Here is a 14,781-nt window from a genome sequence, read left to right on the forward strand (position 1 = left end):
CAAGTCATATTTTAAATAAAGGAAAAAAATATTCATTGTCAAGAATCACAAATGAAAGCAGGCCATATAGTCCCCGAGTATGTTTATTAATTCTGCTCTTAAACAAAAGAAAAAAAAAAACCCTCAAACTTTGTCAAACACTTCCAAAAAACTCACCTCGAACTTCAGGAGAGAATCTAGCTGAATGGCGAGAGACAAAAAGTTTCAGTTCTTGATCCAAGTTGCATTCAATCAGGTTTGTGTCCCATGATCGGATTCCTAAAATTCAAAATATGAAACACATCTAGCTTGATACATGAGCACTGAAAGTTTTAACTATTTCCCCATTTGCATACAAGCTATTTGCATACATTTCTAAATTCCAAATCCAGCCTCTCTTCCCTTCAAGGCACACAGCCATTAAGTGCTGAGCATTCAAAACGAGCACTCTAGACAGGAATCGGTTACAAGCAAGAGGAAATTTGCCTTTCCAAAAAGTGATCATCCTTTAGGGCCGCAGCTTTAGGACTGCTGGTCCCATGTCCCAGTAGCCACATTAGAAGAAGCTACTGATATCCCTGAATTGACTTTAGAATAGCAATTCACTGGTTTACAAAACCTAAAGAGTGAGTCATGTCAAGGACACTCTAATCACATTGCCGGACCCTACTTGTCCTGAGGAAAAAAAGACAGCATCACCTAGCATGTTGCAAATTAATATTTGAATTCAAAGTATTAAATGGCTGACTTCTTCATTCAAAAGCTTTGAAGCATCACATATTTAAAATTAAAATTTAAGTGATCTTTTATTTATGAAGTATCAAAATTCTAGTTTTGAGATTTAAAAATGCTATGCTTGATCTTTTCTCTTTTTAAAACTAAACGGCACATCTCTACTCCCTACTGTTTTTCCCCAGCTACTTAGAAAGTGCGAGACTTGACACATACGATAAAAAAGTAGTATTATTCCAAAATACATTCTTAAGGATTGAAATTTGACCAGGAAAAAAAATGTCATTGCAGCCAAAAGACAAATGTATAGTTTCTTTCCATAAGATTTTGATGGCTAAAGAAAAAAATAAATAATGGGAGAACATGCTTAACATTTTTCTATGATTTTCTTATTTTGAGATTGTTCTGGAAAATCTTCTAATTTTGGAAAATAATGAGCAGGCAGTTGCACTACAGGTAAGTCCAGGTACTGCTGCAATTTTGAACACCAACATCACAGAGATTTTTTCTTCCTAAAGGGGCATCATTAAACAAGTTAGCTGGCAAACACAGAAGGGACTACAGGTGAGGAAGTGTCTGGCGGCCCTCCCTATGGGCCTGACCATCCCTCTGCATGAAATTGTTCAGTTAAATCACTTTGGGCTTTGGTGAGGAGATGCCTGAAGAGGTGTGTGGCCAGCCTCTCACCGTGAGACTAGCATCAACACTCCTGTTGGTAACTCCATCAGGGTTTCAGGCTGTGAACATTAGTGTCAATGCTACCTCCCATGCCACATTCTCTTTCAAGGCAAAAGAAATGTCAGGACTTGTGCTGGCAGAAGCCATATTGTAGGGGTGAAGGATGAGGAGAAAAAAGAGCAGGAAGAGCAAAGAAGCCAGATCCACAGTGCCACTCCCCATTGCAGCTCTGGGTAGGTTCTCCATGCAAATATGAACATAAGCATTTCAAAAGCTTGAAGCCTCTTCAGTCACAATTCAGGGCTTTGCCTTGTCAGCATCTCAATCCAGGTAGGAGCATGCTTAATATTGGGATATGCTACCAGCTATTAAGTAGTTGCCACTTGAAATTCTAAATAAATTTGGAAACACAGTATTCTCTGTGTGTTTCATAACCACTCAAGAGAAAGATAACTGAGCTATAACCCACCACCTCCACTTCCTGACTGATGCATCGTTGTTCAGAGGCATCAGCAGAGAGGCTCTTCCACAAGACTCATTTTCATTTCCCAAAAATCTCTTGGCCATATGGTGCATTTTTGGGGCGTAGTTTTGGCAGACAAATACAGCTCAGCAGGCTTTAATGTTTTCCAGGTGCTGGAATATTTGAGAGCAAGAAAGTAAAGATGATAAAATAAGACATATGTACAGAACATATGAAAACTATGACTAGTAAACTGACATTGATCACAAAGATGAAGTACATTGAATGAATGAGCACTGAACTTCAAGAAGCTGGAAGATAAACAGTTTGCTGGCCTCTGGCAGAAAACTTGTGTGGGGAGACTCCAAAGCTTTCTGGAGGTCAGTTAAGCAATAGGGACTATGATTCAGCAATGCTGGTGATCAGGTCTGTCCATTATCCCTAGCTGGTTTTGTCATTAATCCAAATTTGTTGTGGGGTTAAGATTCTGACTATGTGTAGTCAAGACTCCTGAGCCTGGCAATGTCCGAGAAGAAAAAAAAAAAAAAAAAGCCCAGACATCCCATACACACAGCTGCCCCAGAAGCTGCTAAAGCTGTGAAGCTGGAATTTGGATAGAATATTGCAAATCTGCAGCTGCATGATTCAGCAGTCTGGATGCAAAAATTATGCATGTACATTATGAAGTAGCGTAACGTATTAAATAGCCAAATCAGGTTTGGGTAGAACACAGGTAAATCTGGAACTAAAATCCAAGGTCAATCCAATGACGTAGATCATTAACAACATGGATGTAACTCCTGGCAGCATGGCTGAACTGGAGCTATTCCTTCTTTATGCAGTCTTAAGAGTGAAATGCCAGTAACACAGAACTAATCAGACAGCAGGCAGGGCACACCCAGTAGCATCTGCTGAATCAGTGGAAAAATCTTGAAGCTTTTTCTTCATCCCCTCTTCTTTCTTGGTGGATAGTGGGTTGCAGGATTGCCTCTGTAGCAAAGTCACATCCCAAATGTAATTAATGAAAATGCACCTCTCCACGCCATTCCCTCTTCATGATATATTAAGAAATGACTCTGCATTCCACCAGGTTGCGTAGCATCACGCCACTGATGTGTTATCAGCAGATGTTTTCTTTGACACGTTGCTCTGCAGTTTGGCGCATGAATCCACACTTTTCAGTGACGTTACTCAGGAGATGTACCAGATGTACCAGAAAGACACTGAGGCAGTTATCAAGAACCCAAAATGCATTTAAGGCTCTGTTGAGAATAAATGTTGAAAGCAGCAGGTTTTTCCAGACTACAGCACACTTTTTGCAAAAAGAAAGAGTGCTTTGGTGAAGCCCCTATTAGCCTCATGCAAATAGAGCTTCAGACTCCCAGTGTACTTATCCAGAACTGTGTACTTCAAAAATTTGATCAAGTTTTTTTTTCCTAGCAGGCAAAATCTCAAGCAGATCATCTGACACCAGGAGCAGCAAGGTGACTTCTAATCCAAAACAAACAGAAAGGCCAAAGCGATCCCTCTGAATATGCAAAACTATAAGTGGGTGTTGTACTTAGTGGCAGGAGGTAGCAGCAACTGAGCTATGCAGCAGCAACTGTACAATAGAAGCTTCAAGAAGAGACTGAGGAGCATTTCTTCAGATGAAGGATGACATCAGCTGTCTTGAAGGCAGAAGTTTTATCCATTTGCTTTATAATTTTTAATAAGATAATTAAAATGCAGCCAATTCACTTCTGACACAACCAAAACCTAGATAGAATTAGGGACATGCAATGCTGAAGAGGCTCTGAATGACAAAGCATCTGCCTCAGTAGTTCTCCCTAGGAGACAATGGTAGCAATAAAGATGAACAGGTCATGGCGAAGCTGGTTAGCTGTGATAAGGCTGCCCTTTGCCACAAACAGGCAAGAAAAAGAACCAAGAGAAACAGCCAACTAGGGCAACAATGCCTAAGAAAGCAACAATAGAGACAAACGAAGTCCTAGCTGGACCGCTGAACCACACCTACATGACAAGGCTGCTGTCGATTCCCCATTCCAGGGTCTCTTCCCCTCTAACAATGGCAGGTTTCTGAAATCTCTGCTTTCACCAGCCCAGATCAAAAATATATGTTACAAAAACAGGTATCAATTGAGTTTAACAAACTATATGGTCCGGCAACAATTTTCTTTGTCCTTCATACCACTATTACTGCAACGGGGCTTTTTCTCTCCTCTGCACGTACACTGCGGTCTATTGTACCAGAAAACACATCGAGAACTTACAACGCTGTCATTTCACTTGTGATGCCTGCCCGTATCGCCGCTTTAAGAAAAGGACAAATAAACAGCGAACCAAAGCAGCCCGCAGCGGGACAATGATGAGGGCGAGCGAGCACGCAGGTACGAGCCGTGCTACCCATGCGGTTTTTCTTTATTGAAATACACGTATATGCGCGCAAAAGGGTTGGGTCCCGCACCGCTCTGCAGCCGAGAGAGAAGTCTCACCGCCCGAAGTTGGACACAAAGGCGGGCTGCGCTCCGCGCCGCGGAGGAACACGCCCCGAGCCCCGCCGGTTCGGCCTGGCGGGGGGGCCGGGGGTTGCGGGAGCAGCCGCCCCGCAGCCCCAGCCCATCCCCATCCCCGCCTGCCGCCGGCGCCGCGGCCGCCCTTTGTCCGCTCCGGGCTGCCATAGAGACCGCAGTGCGGACCGCGCCACGCCCACCCGCCGGTGTCTCCGGGCGGACGGCGCGGCGGGGCGGCACGGCGGGCTCCCACCGCGGCCCCCGCCCCGGCGATGGCGGGCGTGGGTCTCGCAGCCGGGCGGATCCGCGGGTGACCAGCACGCTGCGGCTCCCTGCGCCGGCGGCAGCGCGGCCCGGCCCCGCGGCCGTCGCTCCGCAGCGCCCGCGCCCTCCCGGGGAAGGATGGGGCGGGGGGCTGCGGCGGGACCCTGGCGGGTAACGAGCCGGAGACCGCGACCTGGCGACTCGTGTGCCCGTGCCCTGCGCGGGGCGTGTGTCCGCGGGGAGGGGGCGTGGGGGGCCGAGCGCCGCCGCGTCCGAGGAGGGGGAAGGCGCCGGCGGGGGTGCCCGCGGCGTGCCCGCTCCCCGCCGCCTCACCTCGCTCGATGTTGGCGATGGCCCGCCGCAGGTGCTCCTCGGTCACCAGCTCGCCGATGACCACCAGGAGGTAAAACTTGCTGTCCAGGAAGCGGTGCGAGAGGCTGGGCGAGGGGGAGGTGGGGTTGGGGATGCTGCAGGAGGGCTCCGAGTCCACTTCCACCACGACGGTGGCCATCGCCTCCGCCCCGCGGCTCCGGGGCGCTGGCAGGAGAAAGGGCCACTCGGCACTGTCTCTGCAGGCGGCGGGCAGGGAGTGACGGCGGGCGGGCGGCGGCGGCGCTTTTATACGGAGACGGTGCAGGGCAGGGTCCTGGCAAGGAGGAGGGGGAAGGGGGGGAGCCGGCGCATCCCCGCGCCGCCGCCGCCGCGTTTCCAGCATCCACAGCTGATGTCATCTGCGGCAAATCCTCCCCGCGGCGGCCCCCGGAAGCAGGAAGGACGCGGGGGGGCGAACAACGCCCCGAGGGGGCGCCCAGGGGTGCGCCCCGGGCCCGGCTCGAACCCCCGGGCCGCCCTGCCCCCCAGCCGGCGCCCCCGGTGCATCCCGCGCACCCCGGGCATCCCGCGCCCCGTGCGCCTTCCGGGGCGCCACCCCGCCGGGGCTGCGCGGTTCTGGCCCTGGCCCTGCTGCCTCGGCTCCCCAGGGCCCCCCGGGGGTCCCAGCCTTGAAGCACGGCAGTGAGGAGCCGCAGGTGATGCTCCGCCGCCCCCCGGCAGACCTGGGGAGCTCACCTGGGGAAGCTGGCGTCGGGGCTCCAGCTACACCCCTGACACTACCAGATGAAAAAGCAGTTCCAGGTCCAAGGCATGGGTCCCATCTCCTGCATCTTGCTGTAGCACTGCAGCAAAATTTGAGTCATACTTCCCACATGCACACAACGAGCAATCTAAGTAGTCTTGCTACCTTTTTTCGTTTGAAAGCAGTTTACTCCATGAAATAGCCTTTCTGCGTGCATTCAAGGCCCATGGTTATATGACTTAACATACAAAAAGCACTGGGTTTGGACAAGCTGCTGAAATCCATACTCTTAAGGCTCCAGAAGTTCAAAGGGCTTTGAGTAACTAATTTTGACCAGGCTTAAGCAATCCCAGGGAACAGTGGTGTCAGAAAACACCTACAGATACAAAAGCAAAGGTTTCATTCCTCTCCACCTAAAAGTTAGACATCTGCTTCCTGATATTCACTGACACCTACTCAAGAGACAAACTCAGTCACCTTCTAAGTGTCTTACCCTCTCCTAAAGTAGGATAAAGCAATCAGATAAATCAGCCTCTCTGAGATGTTCTTCTCACTTTACTGATAGAAGCAAAGCACTGGTTTACACTAAGCTTGTGTATGGCTATAGTGTAAATGTTTATATGGCTCAAGTGATGTAAGAGAAATCTCACTGTGACCTAGGAGATAATATGAACTTTTATAGCCTGGTTTTTAAGATAACCTCTGGACCCTGACTGAGAAGACCCTTCTCTGTGTGCAGGTCCTTCCAGTACTGACTGCTCAAATGCACTGCCTGCTGCTCAGAAACACAGCGTACTTGCCTGGACGAACGATACATCAGTCCTGTTTTCTCAGAATATGTACTTTGTTCAAGGGCACACTGGACTCAGTCTAGTTGACATGCATTTCAGGTGGTCACTGAGTTGTCTTACTTGCCGAGACAAACCCACAAAGATGGAAACACTGTTGTAGGTGCTGGTCCATAGGGTTGTATCTGCGTGTAGCACCTAGTGGTTTTAGTGTGACTAGTTCCTCTGCATAAATTCAGCGCTGAGAGCCTTGGCTGATATGGTGGGATACATTTGGGTGTTGCATTCAAGTAGACTATTTTCCTGAGCTGCCATTAGCCTGAAGGTTGTAGAGTACAGACAAGCATTTTTGCAGCCATGTCAGGCGACTGAGATGACGCAGTGGTGAAGAGCAACAGTGCTCATACTTCACTAGATCTCACACTGCTGATAGACCAAATGCAATGGCATAGGCGCAGAAGAACTAGCAGCAGTTCTTCTAAAGTTTGTGAGGTATTCATAGGTACAGAGTGTTGCTGTTTGGGTAGCCCAATTCATCTAAGCCCAGCTGTGACTTTGACATTTCCTTGCTGATCCTGGCAGTTTGCATGGGGTAAGATACATGCCTACCTAGAAATAACATCCACTCCCCTGTGGCCATGTCCTATATCACCCCCACCCTAATAATCTATTCTAATTATAGATACCCTCAAGTCTTGCCACATGGTGCTTACTGGAGAAAGCCAGCTTCTAGCTTCTACCACTGCAGTCCATAGCTTTGGGGTGTGCCTTTATGTCAATCGCCAAAAAGAGCAGCTGGTTTCTGGAACATGGAAAGGGCTAACTGGTTGCAGAACAGACTGGTAGTGGTCCCTGGACATCAAACAATTACTTGCCTCACAAGCGCAGCAGGTTAAATGCACTAGTCTGAGAAATGCACACCAGTACACAAAATGCATTGTATGTGCTTTTTAGCACTTCCTTATTTTGAGAAAAAATGAAGACGTACATAGCTGGAAGAATGCCTGTGAATTTGAAAAGTAAGAAGTTAAAAGAATGTATTGTATCAGAGAAGAAAATGCTTAAAACCAGATAGGTAGTACAGATACATTTGAAATAGCCTGCTGAGGTAGTCCTCTATTTTATATTGTGCTGTAGAATAATATGCAACTACAACACAGTATGATAAGAGGTGAACTGTTACAGTCAAACTATCTTGTGATGGGAGATGGGTCACACATTAAAACCCTAAGGACAAGAGGGTGCCTTTGGGAGAAAATGGTCTTGTGCTAAACTCTTCAAGGGGTGCAGACCTCTGCCCTCATCTATTCACAAGCATGTGCCACTTCATCTGAGATGAAAGTTAGACAAGAAAAGATGCTTTAACCTCCTGGATGTGTCTCTGAGGAAACTGCAGGTTCCCCGTTGCGTGGTAGGGGTTCACACTGTGACTTGCTCTGTTGGTATCTGACTCAGGTAGTTTTGTTTGTCATCATCTTTCCCTACCTGGAAACCCATTTATATTCTGCAATATGGAGCATATCAACATATCTGCTGCTGGGTGAAATGTGGAGATGTGCTGTGTAGAGCTGACTCAGTGTCATATGACCGTCGCTGTTTGAAAGCAATACCAGCTTCCTAGCTGCAGCTAAATCACATAGATATGACACTTCATCAGAAGAAACTGCAAACCTCATGTGGACTATGGAGTATGTCTTGCTATTTTAAAAAGACAGTGATTGATACCTGCTGCTGTCTGGCTTTTGTTTGTTGTGGTTTGTTTTTTTCCTTCAGTGTGTTCAGTACCAGACTGGTGTCCCCCAATTGAGTATAGTCAAACATTACATGTAAAGCTGTGTTTTTCTTGCAGATCTGGTATTTTTTAAAGTAACCAGCCAGTTTTAAATAAAGTGCTTCAAGTCTAAAACTAGAACATACTTCTTGTAGTGTGTGCCATTTGTTACTCACTAATATTTAGGTTTCGTTCAAGTCCTATCTTCAAGTTTTAAATGAGGTTTCAGTGATGCACAAACCCTTAGGCTGTCTCTTTGTCCAAGGCAAATGTCACCCCTAGCATAAAAGAAATACATACCCTTGTGTATTACTTCAGACCAATTTAAGAACTTTACTGAAAGTGAAGTGGTTCAGAAAGCTGCCTTCACTGAGAGAAATGTCAGCCTGAGGACTGCACAACGTGTTATGAAGCAGGTTCCTGAAGTGGGTGGGTTTCCATAAAGAGAGGTAGTAGGGCCTAATGTATTTTAGAGATGAAACTTTGCCAGCCTATGCCAGAGGTGGCAGAATCACAAACAGCTGAAGTTGGAAGGGACCTCTGGAGGTCACCTTGTCTAATCTCCCTGCTCAAGCAGGGCCACCTACAGTAGGTTGCTGAGAGCTGCGTTGTCGGGTTTGAGCATCTCCATGGATCTCCACCACCTCTCTGGGCAAGCTGTGCCAGTGCTCTGTCACCCTCACAGTGAAAAAGTGTCTCCTGATGCATGATGAAGTCAAGAATATGGCACCAATATTACAGCAGATAATACCCATAACATCTTGTACCTTACCTGATGCCTTCCTGATGTGACCTACTGTCACTCTGAGTACACCCACTCCCCTCTGTGTGATCCCAGACTCCCGATTTTCCCATAGTTGGCAGCTCCACCATCCCCACATGGTCCAGCCTTTACCTCCCAGCATCTCCTCCATGCATTGCTGCTTTAGGGCAGCTCAGCAGAGCACACAGATGCAGCACAGGCACAGAGGGACAGTTAGCACATCGCCTTGACCCCAGATGAGCAGATGGACCATCCTGCAGTCACTGGCCATGATTAGTCAGGAACCCTGCACGTCCCTACAAGAACCTAGCCGTGTGGACCATAAGGACAACTCCTCTTGCCTTCCTCCATTTTTTTAGGCAGGGTGGCATTCCTACCCCTTACGTCCTCAGGCTGGTACTGCTGCAGGAGCTTCTCCTGCAGCAATGCTATGGCAAAGGTCGGGGCACCAGGGAGAGCTGTACCTGAGTGAACACTCAGGGCTTGAACCCCAGGAGAGACTGTTTAAGAGGGGAAGTACTTTACTTTTTTAGATGGCAAGCTTTATGCTTAACTACATGCAAAATAAAAATTACTAGTCTGATGTTAATATCAAGTATTCTAAATTCAGTTACTTCAACTTTAATGATTACTTTTTAAACAGCAAAAGAAAGACCGTTTTTATTTGCTTGTGGTGAAGTATCCATTTTGGTCGGTATTTCAGCTGTTTTCTACTCCTCCCACTTTCTCTACAGAAAAGGGGGAGTTAAATACTAAAAAAAAAAAAAGTCGGGAAAACAACACTATTGCTTCTAAAAATAACATTTTCTCTCACTTTCAACTTTCTCTCTTGAAGTGAGAGAAAAATAACACCAAGTAACATTTTGCTTTAGTTCCCAATGGAAAAAGTTAATTTTTAAATTTTTTTTTTAATCAGAGTAATTTCCCTCTTTTTGTTCAGTGGAAAAAGAACTAAAGTAAAAAAAGAAAAATACTTTATTTAACTTGATGTAAAATATTTCCTCTTCACTATTAAAAAAAGACAAATTAGAAATTAATGATTTTTAATAAACTTACCCCAATATTTGCAATGAAAAAACCACATAGTTTTGCATGAAAATAAAAATACTGCTTCTCCACTGTTGGAGACCAAATAGAGCAGTTTTAAGTAATTAGATCCTGTTTACTAAATAGGATGACACTTAAAATTCAGCAATAAATGATAATAAAAACGTTGAAAGCAATGATACCTATTGTACTGCAAAGCTGGATATATAATTAAAACAGCAGCAGCAGCACAGACAATGGTAAGACGATGCAAATGGGCATCAGGCAGTAGCTTTGAGCTTCTTTGGAGCTATTTTGAACCCTTCTGAACAAGACAGAGAAGAGCAGTCTGTTGATCAGGGATATAATTCGGGTTTCAGGAGGCAGGTTCTGCATGTTTTTAATTCTTGTGGAAGGACTTCAAGTTCCAGAATTATATTTGGCTTTTAGGGGTAAGATAAAATTAACTTCTATCACACTAACCTGAGGAATGCTGCAGTCCAGAGGCTCAACATATGCTTCCTTTCAAGCCAGTTTTAGAGCTCCCTGTTGACTAGGAGCGGAGTGAATAAAGCCATGGGTTTGGGATGACTATGTGTGCACTATCATCTGCTTAATTTGGGGGCCAGCTGGAAGCTGAGAGTTTCTGCAAGGTGATGGTGGCTGCTGTGGCACCTATGCCCAGCCTGGTTGCAGGCTGCCTGAAGCACGTCTGCCCTGGCAGCACACCCTGTCCACAGCCCCACTGGAAGACCATCAGCTGTCTTGTATGCCAGGTGTTAGTCTCATAACTCACTGCAAGCACAGAGGAGAAAAATACCAGCAGGCTCTCAGTCACACGCTGCTCCATCCTAGCTACCTGGTGGCAAAATCACATGGAGATGCTCTAGAGCAAAGGGTGGTTTGGTTTTCCCTGCGGGCTGAATCATCTAAAGCTGCCTCTGGGAACCCAACAACAAGTAGGTATTTTATGTGATATTCTCATCTAGCTTTAGGACGGGCCTTAAAATACTTTGCAGAGGTTGCCTAGCTCTGCTAGTTCTGTAGGATTTAAAACCGATTACTATTATTTTCCAAGGGTCCATTCTCATGTTCTCTTGAGCATATTACAACAGAAATGGCTTATTGCTACTGTACAAAGAATAGGAAGCAAGAAATCCAGGCAAGCATTGTTTTGTAGAGTGCACTGACAGGCTTCTGAACATCAAAACTGGGAAACTGCTGGAACTGCCTACTGCACTGCGAACACCCCAGATCTTCAAGGCCACAGCATTTTCACATATTTCATAGCTGCAGCTAGGCTAGTGCATCATTTTGCACCCTTGCCCAGGTTTTATGCATGCAAACTACATTCCTGCACGGGTCTTGATGGGGCCTTTCATTCTAGTTATCTTTCAGAGATTCTGGATTTCACCTAAGTATGTGTAGTAAGGTACAATGAAATGTGGCCTATTTCTATTAGAATAATTTATAACTCTGATATTGCCTAAAGAGGTTTTAGTCATTCATACCCTTTAGTCTTACTGCCACAGTAATCCAGTTCTTTTAACCATTTCATCTACAACAAAACCTCATACTTTTTGCATAGAACTTGATACTCTTACAGAATAAACCATTCCTACTGTTTATTCTGTAAAAGTATCAAGTTCTATGCAAAAAGTATGAGGTTTAGTTGTATGTCATTTTACATCTCTGAAAACAAATTCCAGAGTTGTTCATTCAGACCACCTACAAGACTGATCATCTGCTTCATTTCCACCTTCTTGCACTTTCTATTGTAGCTTAATAGCAACATTACTATTGCTGCAATTTTGCAACCTCATTTTGGCTTTTATTGTTTGGCTTCCTTTTCATTCCTGTCTACTGTTTATCAGTCTCCTCCATGCACTCCAATAGGCTGACACAAAGATGATTTAAGGATGTTTTCGTCTGATCTTTTCTTTCTTTCTACTTTATCTGCTCTTTAATTTAATAAATCATTCCTAGTCATCAGTATTTTGCAGTAGGTTGATGGGATGTGCTGAGTAAGGGTCACACTGTAGAATTCAGTGAATGGCCTGAGTGGAGAGTGTGCAGCAGGGCTGCCCTGAGAGGGCATCAAGGTGCACATTTTGCTAAAGGGCTTCTGTTCTGGGAGTGAGCGGAGACCATCACTGCTGTGCATTCTGATATACAGGCGATCTGGGTCAGCGTTTGCCTTGTGCTCATGGTAGTCTCTACTCGTCCCACCGTAGCAGTGCCCAAGAGTCCTTGTGGAGCTGGAACCATGCCATGGGACAGACAAGGGTCTACCCTGATTTCTCTCTAGGAGTTGTCCTGATTTTTGCCAGGTATCCTGTTTGCCACATGTTGCGTGATAACTTCTTTGGGTAGTGCTGGAGTGCCATGATCCTATTTCTGACATATGAAGAAGTATTGTTCTTCATTGCTTGCAAAGGCAGTAGAGCAACAATGCTGAGCTGTTACTGGAAAGCATAATTTCCAATGCAAAAATATAGATCCATGACCAAGCAAACTTCAAAATACAGGAACAGAGTATTATTTTTAATGTTCTTTTCCAAATATTCCGTGCAGTTTCACCCAAGATAGCTTGAACTTCTTTGGTTGTATTTTTTTCCCAACTTCTTTTTTTGCTAGTTCCAACAACTTTTCAAATTCCAAATGTTAAAGGTCATGGTTTCGTCTTCAAAACTCAAGGAAGGCAAGATCTGTATTAGCCAGATCTGACATATTTTACTGTGGCCACCCTGCATACACATTTTTGAGATAGCAGCTAGCACATTGTCAATATGTGACAAAATAGTATGTATTTGTATATATCAAATACATAATATGTAAAGCCTCTTTTTCCCCCCAGTAATTCTGCAACTACAACTTTTTACATACAGGAATATTTTTTTCCAGCACTGAAATGCTGCTGTTTCTGGGATAACACACAGTATGCTGAAGTAGCACTCAGTTTTGTGAAAAGACTTGTACAAATATATCCTTTCCAAGCAAAGCCATGGGATTACATTACACAGATAGAATATAATCTCCATTTTGGCATTATGCAAAGGCTCTGGAGTTTAGCAACATGTGTTCAGAGCTGTTTTTCACATTTCACTGAGAAAATCCGAGTTCTGCAAACCATAATGTGTCAACTCTGTAGTAGGAAATAGGTTTACTAATAGATTGAGGTAACAGTGTTATTTACCTGGACATCCTTACCACAAGCACTGTATGTTTTCTTTGGAGGATTTGTGCTGGGTAAATTCGGTCATAGTGGCTTTGGTCGTCACTGAGAAAAAGCACCCAAACAATTCCTTATGATCTATGGGTCATAAAAATGTTCATTGATATTCCTGCATTCACACACTGTATTTTTAACATCATTAAAATAATTGTCGATGATTCATTCAATGAAATGCTTATCTCCAGAGGAGTCCCTGATTACCTTTTCATTTTTCAACATCTCAAAGCTGTAGGCTCAGGCTTCCAGTTTGACCACAGCATTTTCCTTGGGTTCAATTAGTGTCTCAATCTCATTTGATATTAACAAACTCAGTGGGGAGTATGAAGCAGCTGTCCATGGCCACTTTGATATAAAACTAAATAAAGACCATGGTAGAAGGATAAGTAAGACTATATCTAGAAGAAAACTGCTAAAACCACCTTACAAAGCAAAGTACTGAGATGAGTCATGAATAGAAGAAAAGCTTGGGAGACAAAGTACAAAGGGCATTAGTGAAGTTATAACAAAATGGACACAGAGCTATTTTCTCTCTCAGAAGTATTCTCTGAAGTGTAGATTTTGCTTTTATACTCTAAGCATGATCAGGATTGGTGATAAGATTTTTTGCCATTGTCTGTTCAGGAAGCTGAGTTGGATGGCTAGCATGCCAGTCTGACTCTGAAGGACATTGCTGATTGGCAAAGCCCATGTTCTCTAATCATCCAGCACAGAAAAGGGGCAAACATCAAGGACCATGAAATATTTTTAAAAGGAAAAATTTCTGGCTAAGAACAACGTGAAATCAAGAAAGAGTCTTGTTTATTTTGTCTGAAAAAGATGCCCCAGACACTGTAAAACTTTCTGTGATAATACCTATTAGTACTGCTTTCAGGCTGTGGCCGGTGGGGTGGAGGTAGAAGAGGGAAGAGGTGACTAGCAAGAGGGCTGTGGCATTGTCATTTGAATTTGGAAAGTAATTACATAAGTAAAGGATGGGCAGCTGTAGGAAGAAGTTTAGACACATGCAGTAGGAATTGAAACAAACATTAAACATGATCCCTTCTCTTCCCATGCACTCTCATTGGCAGAATCAGTGTCCCAGATGTGGGATGGGAATTCATCATTTGGGGAAAAAAAGGGTAGAGGGTTGATTCTGACACAATTCCCCTTCAGCCTCAACCCTGCAAAATCCAAGGCATTGCACAAAGGGTAAGTCAAGGTGAGCGCTGGCCAAAAGAGTCACTTCAGCCCCTCAGACAAACAATGATTTCTTGTGGCAACGGTCATCTGCATTCCCCACCGAGCAGAGCACTGGCCCTGCAGTCAATACCTCTGGCATCTCCTGACTCTCAGGATCCCTGCAACAGCTCTCATTTTCTCCTCTGGACACTTATGAAAGGTGACCAATACTGACTGCACTCACCAACCACGTCCAGGAGTTTAAGACTGGTGAAACAAGTCTTTATGATTTTAATCCTGTTTCAGCCTTTATCAAATGTATGGACTGTCCCATGG

The 14,781-nt window shown here is 44.9% G+C and overlaps 1 protein-coding gene across 1 annotated transcript in view; it reads right to left on the reverse strand.

The window, feature by feature from the left end:
• The window catches only part of MAP1B (microtubule associated protein 1B), a 74,730-nt gene extending 69,313 nt beyond the window's left edge, over window positions 1–5,417 (reverse strand). The window contains exons 1-2 of the mRNA XM_055699630.1: window positions 4,963–5,417; window positions 157–258 (exon numbers count right to left, since the gene is read on the reverse strand). Coding sequence (XP_055555605.1) covers window positions 157–258; window positions 4,963–5,344 — 484 coding nt within the window. The 5' untranslated portion in view covers window positions 5,345–5,417. The remainder of the gene's footprint in view (window positions 1–156; window positions 259–4,962) is intronic.
• Between the last annotated feature and the right edge of the window lie 9,364 nt (window positions 5,418–14,781).

This window comes from Falco cherrug, chromosome Z (assembly GCF_023634085.1).
Source record: "Falco cherrug isolate bFalChe1 chromosome Z, bFalChe1.pri, whole genome shotgun sequence".
NCBI lineage: Eukaryota > Metazoa > Chordata > Aves > Falconiformes > Falconidae > Falco > Falco cherrug.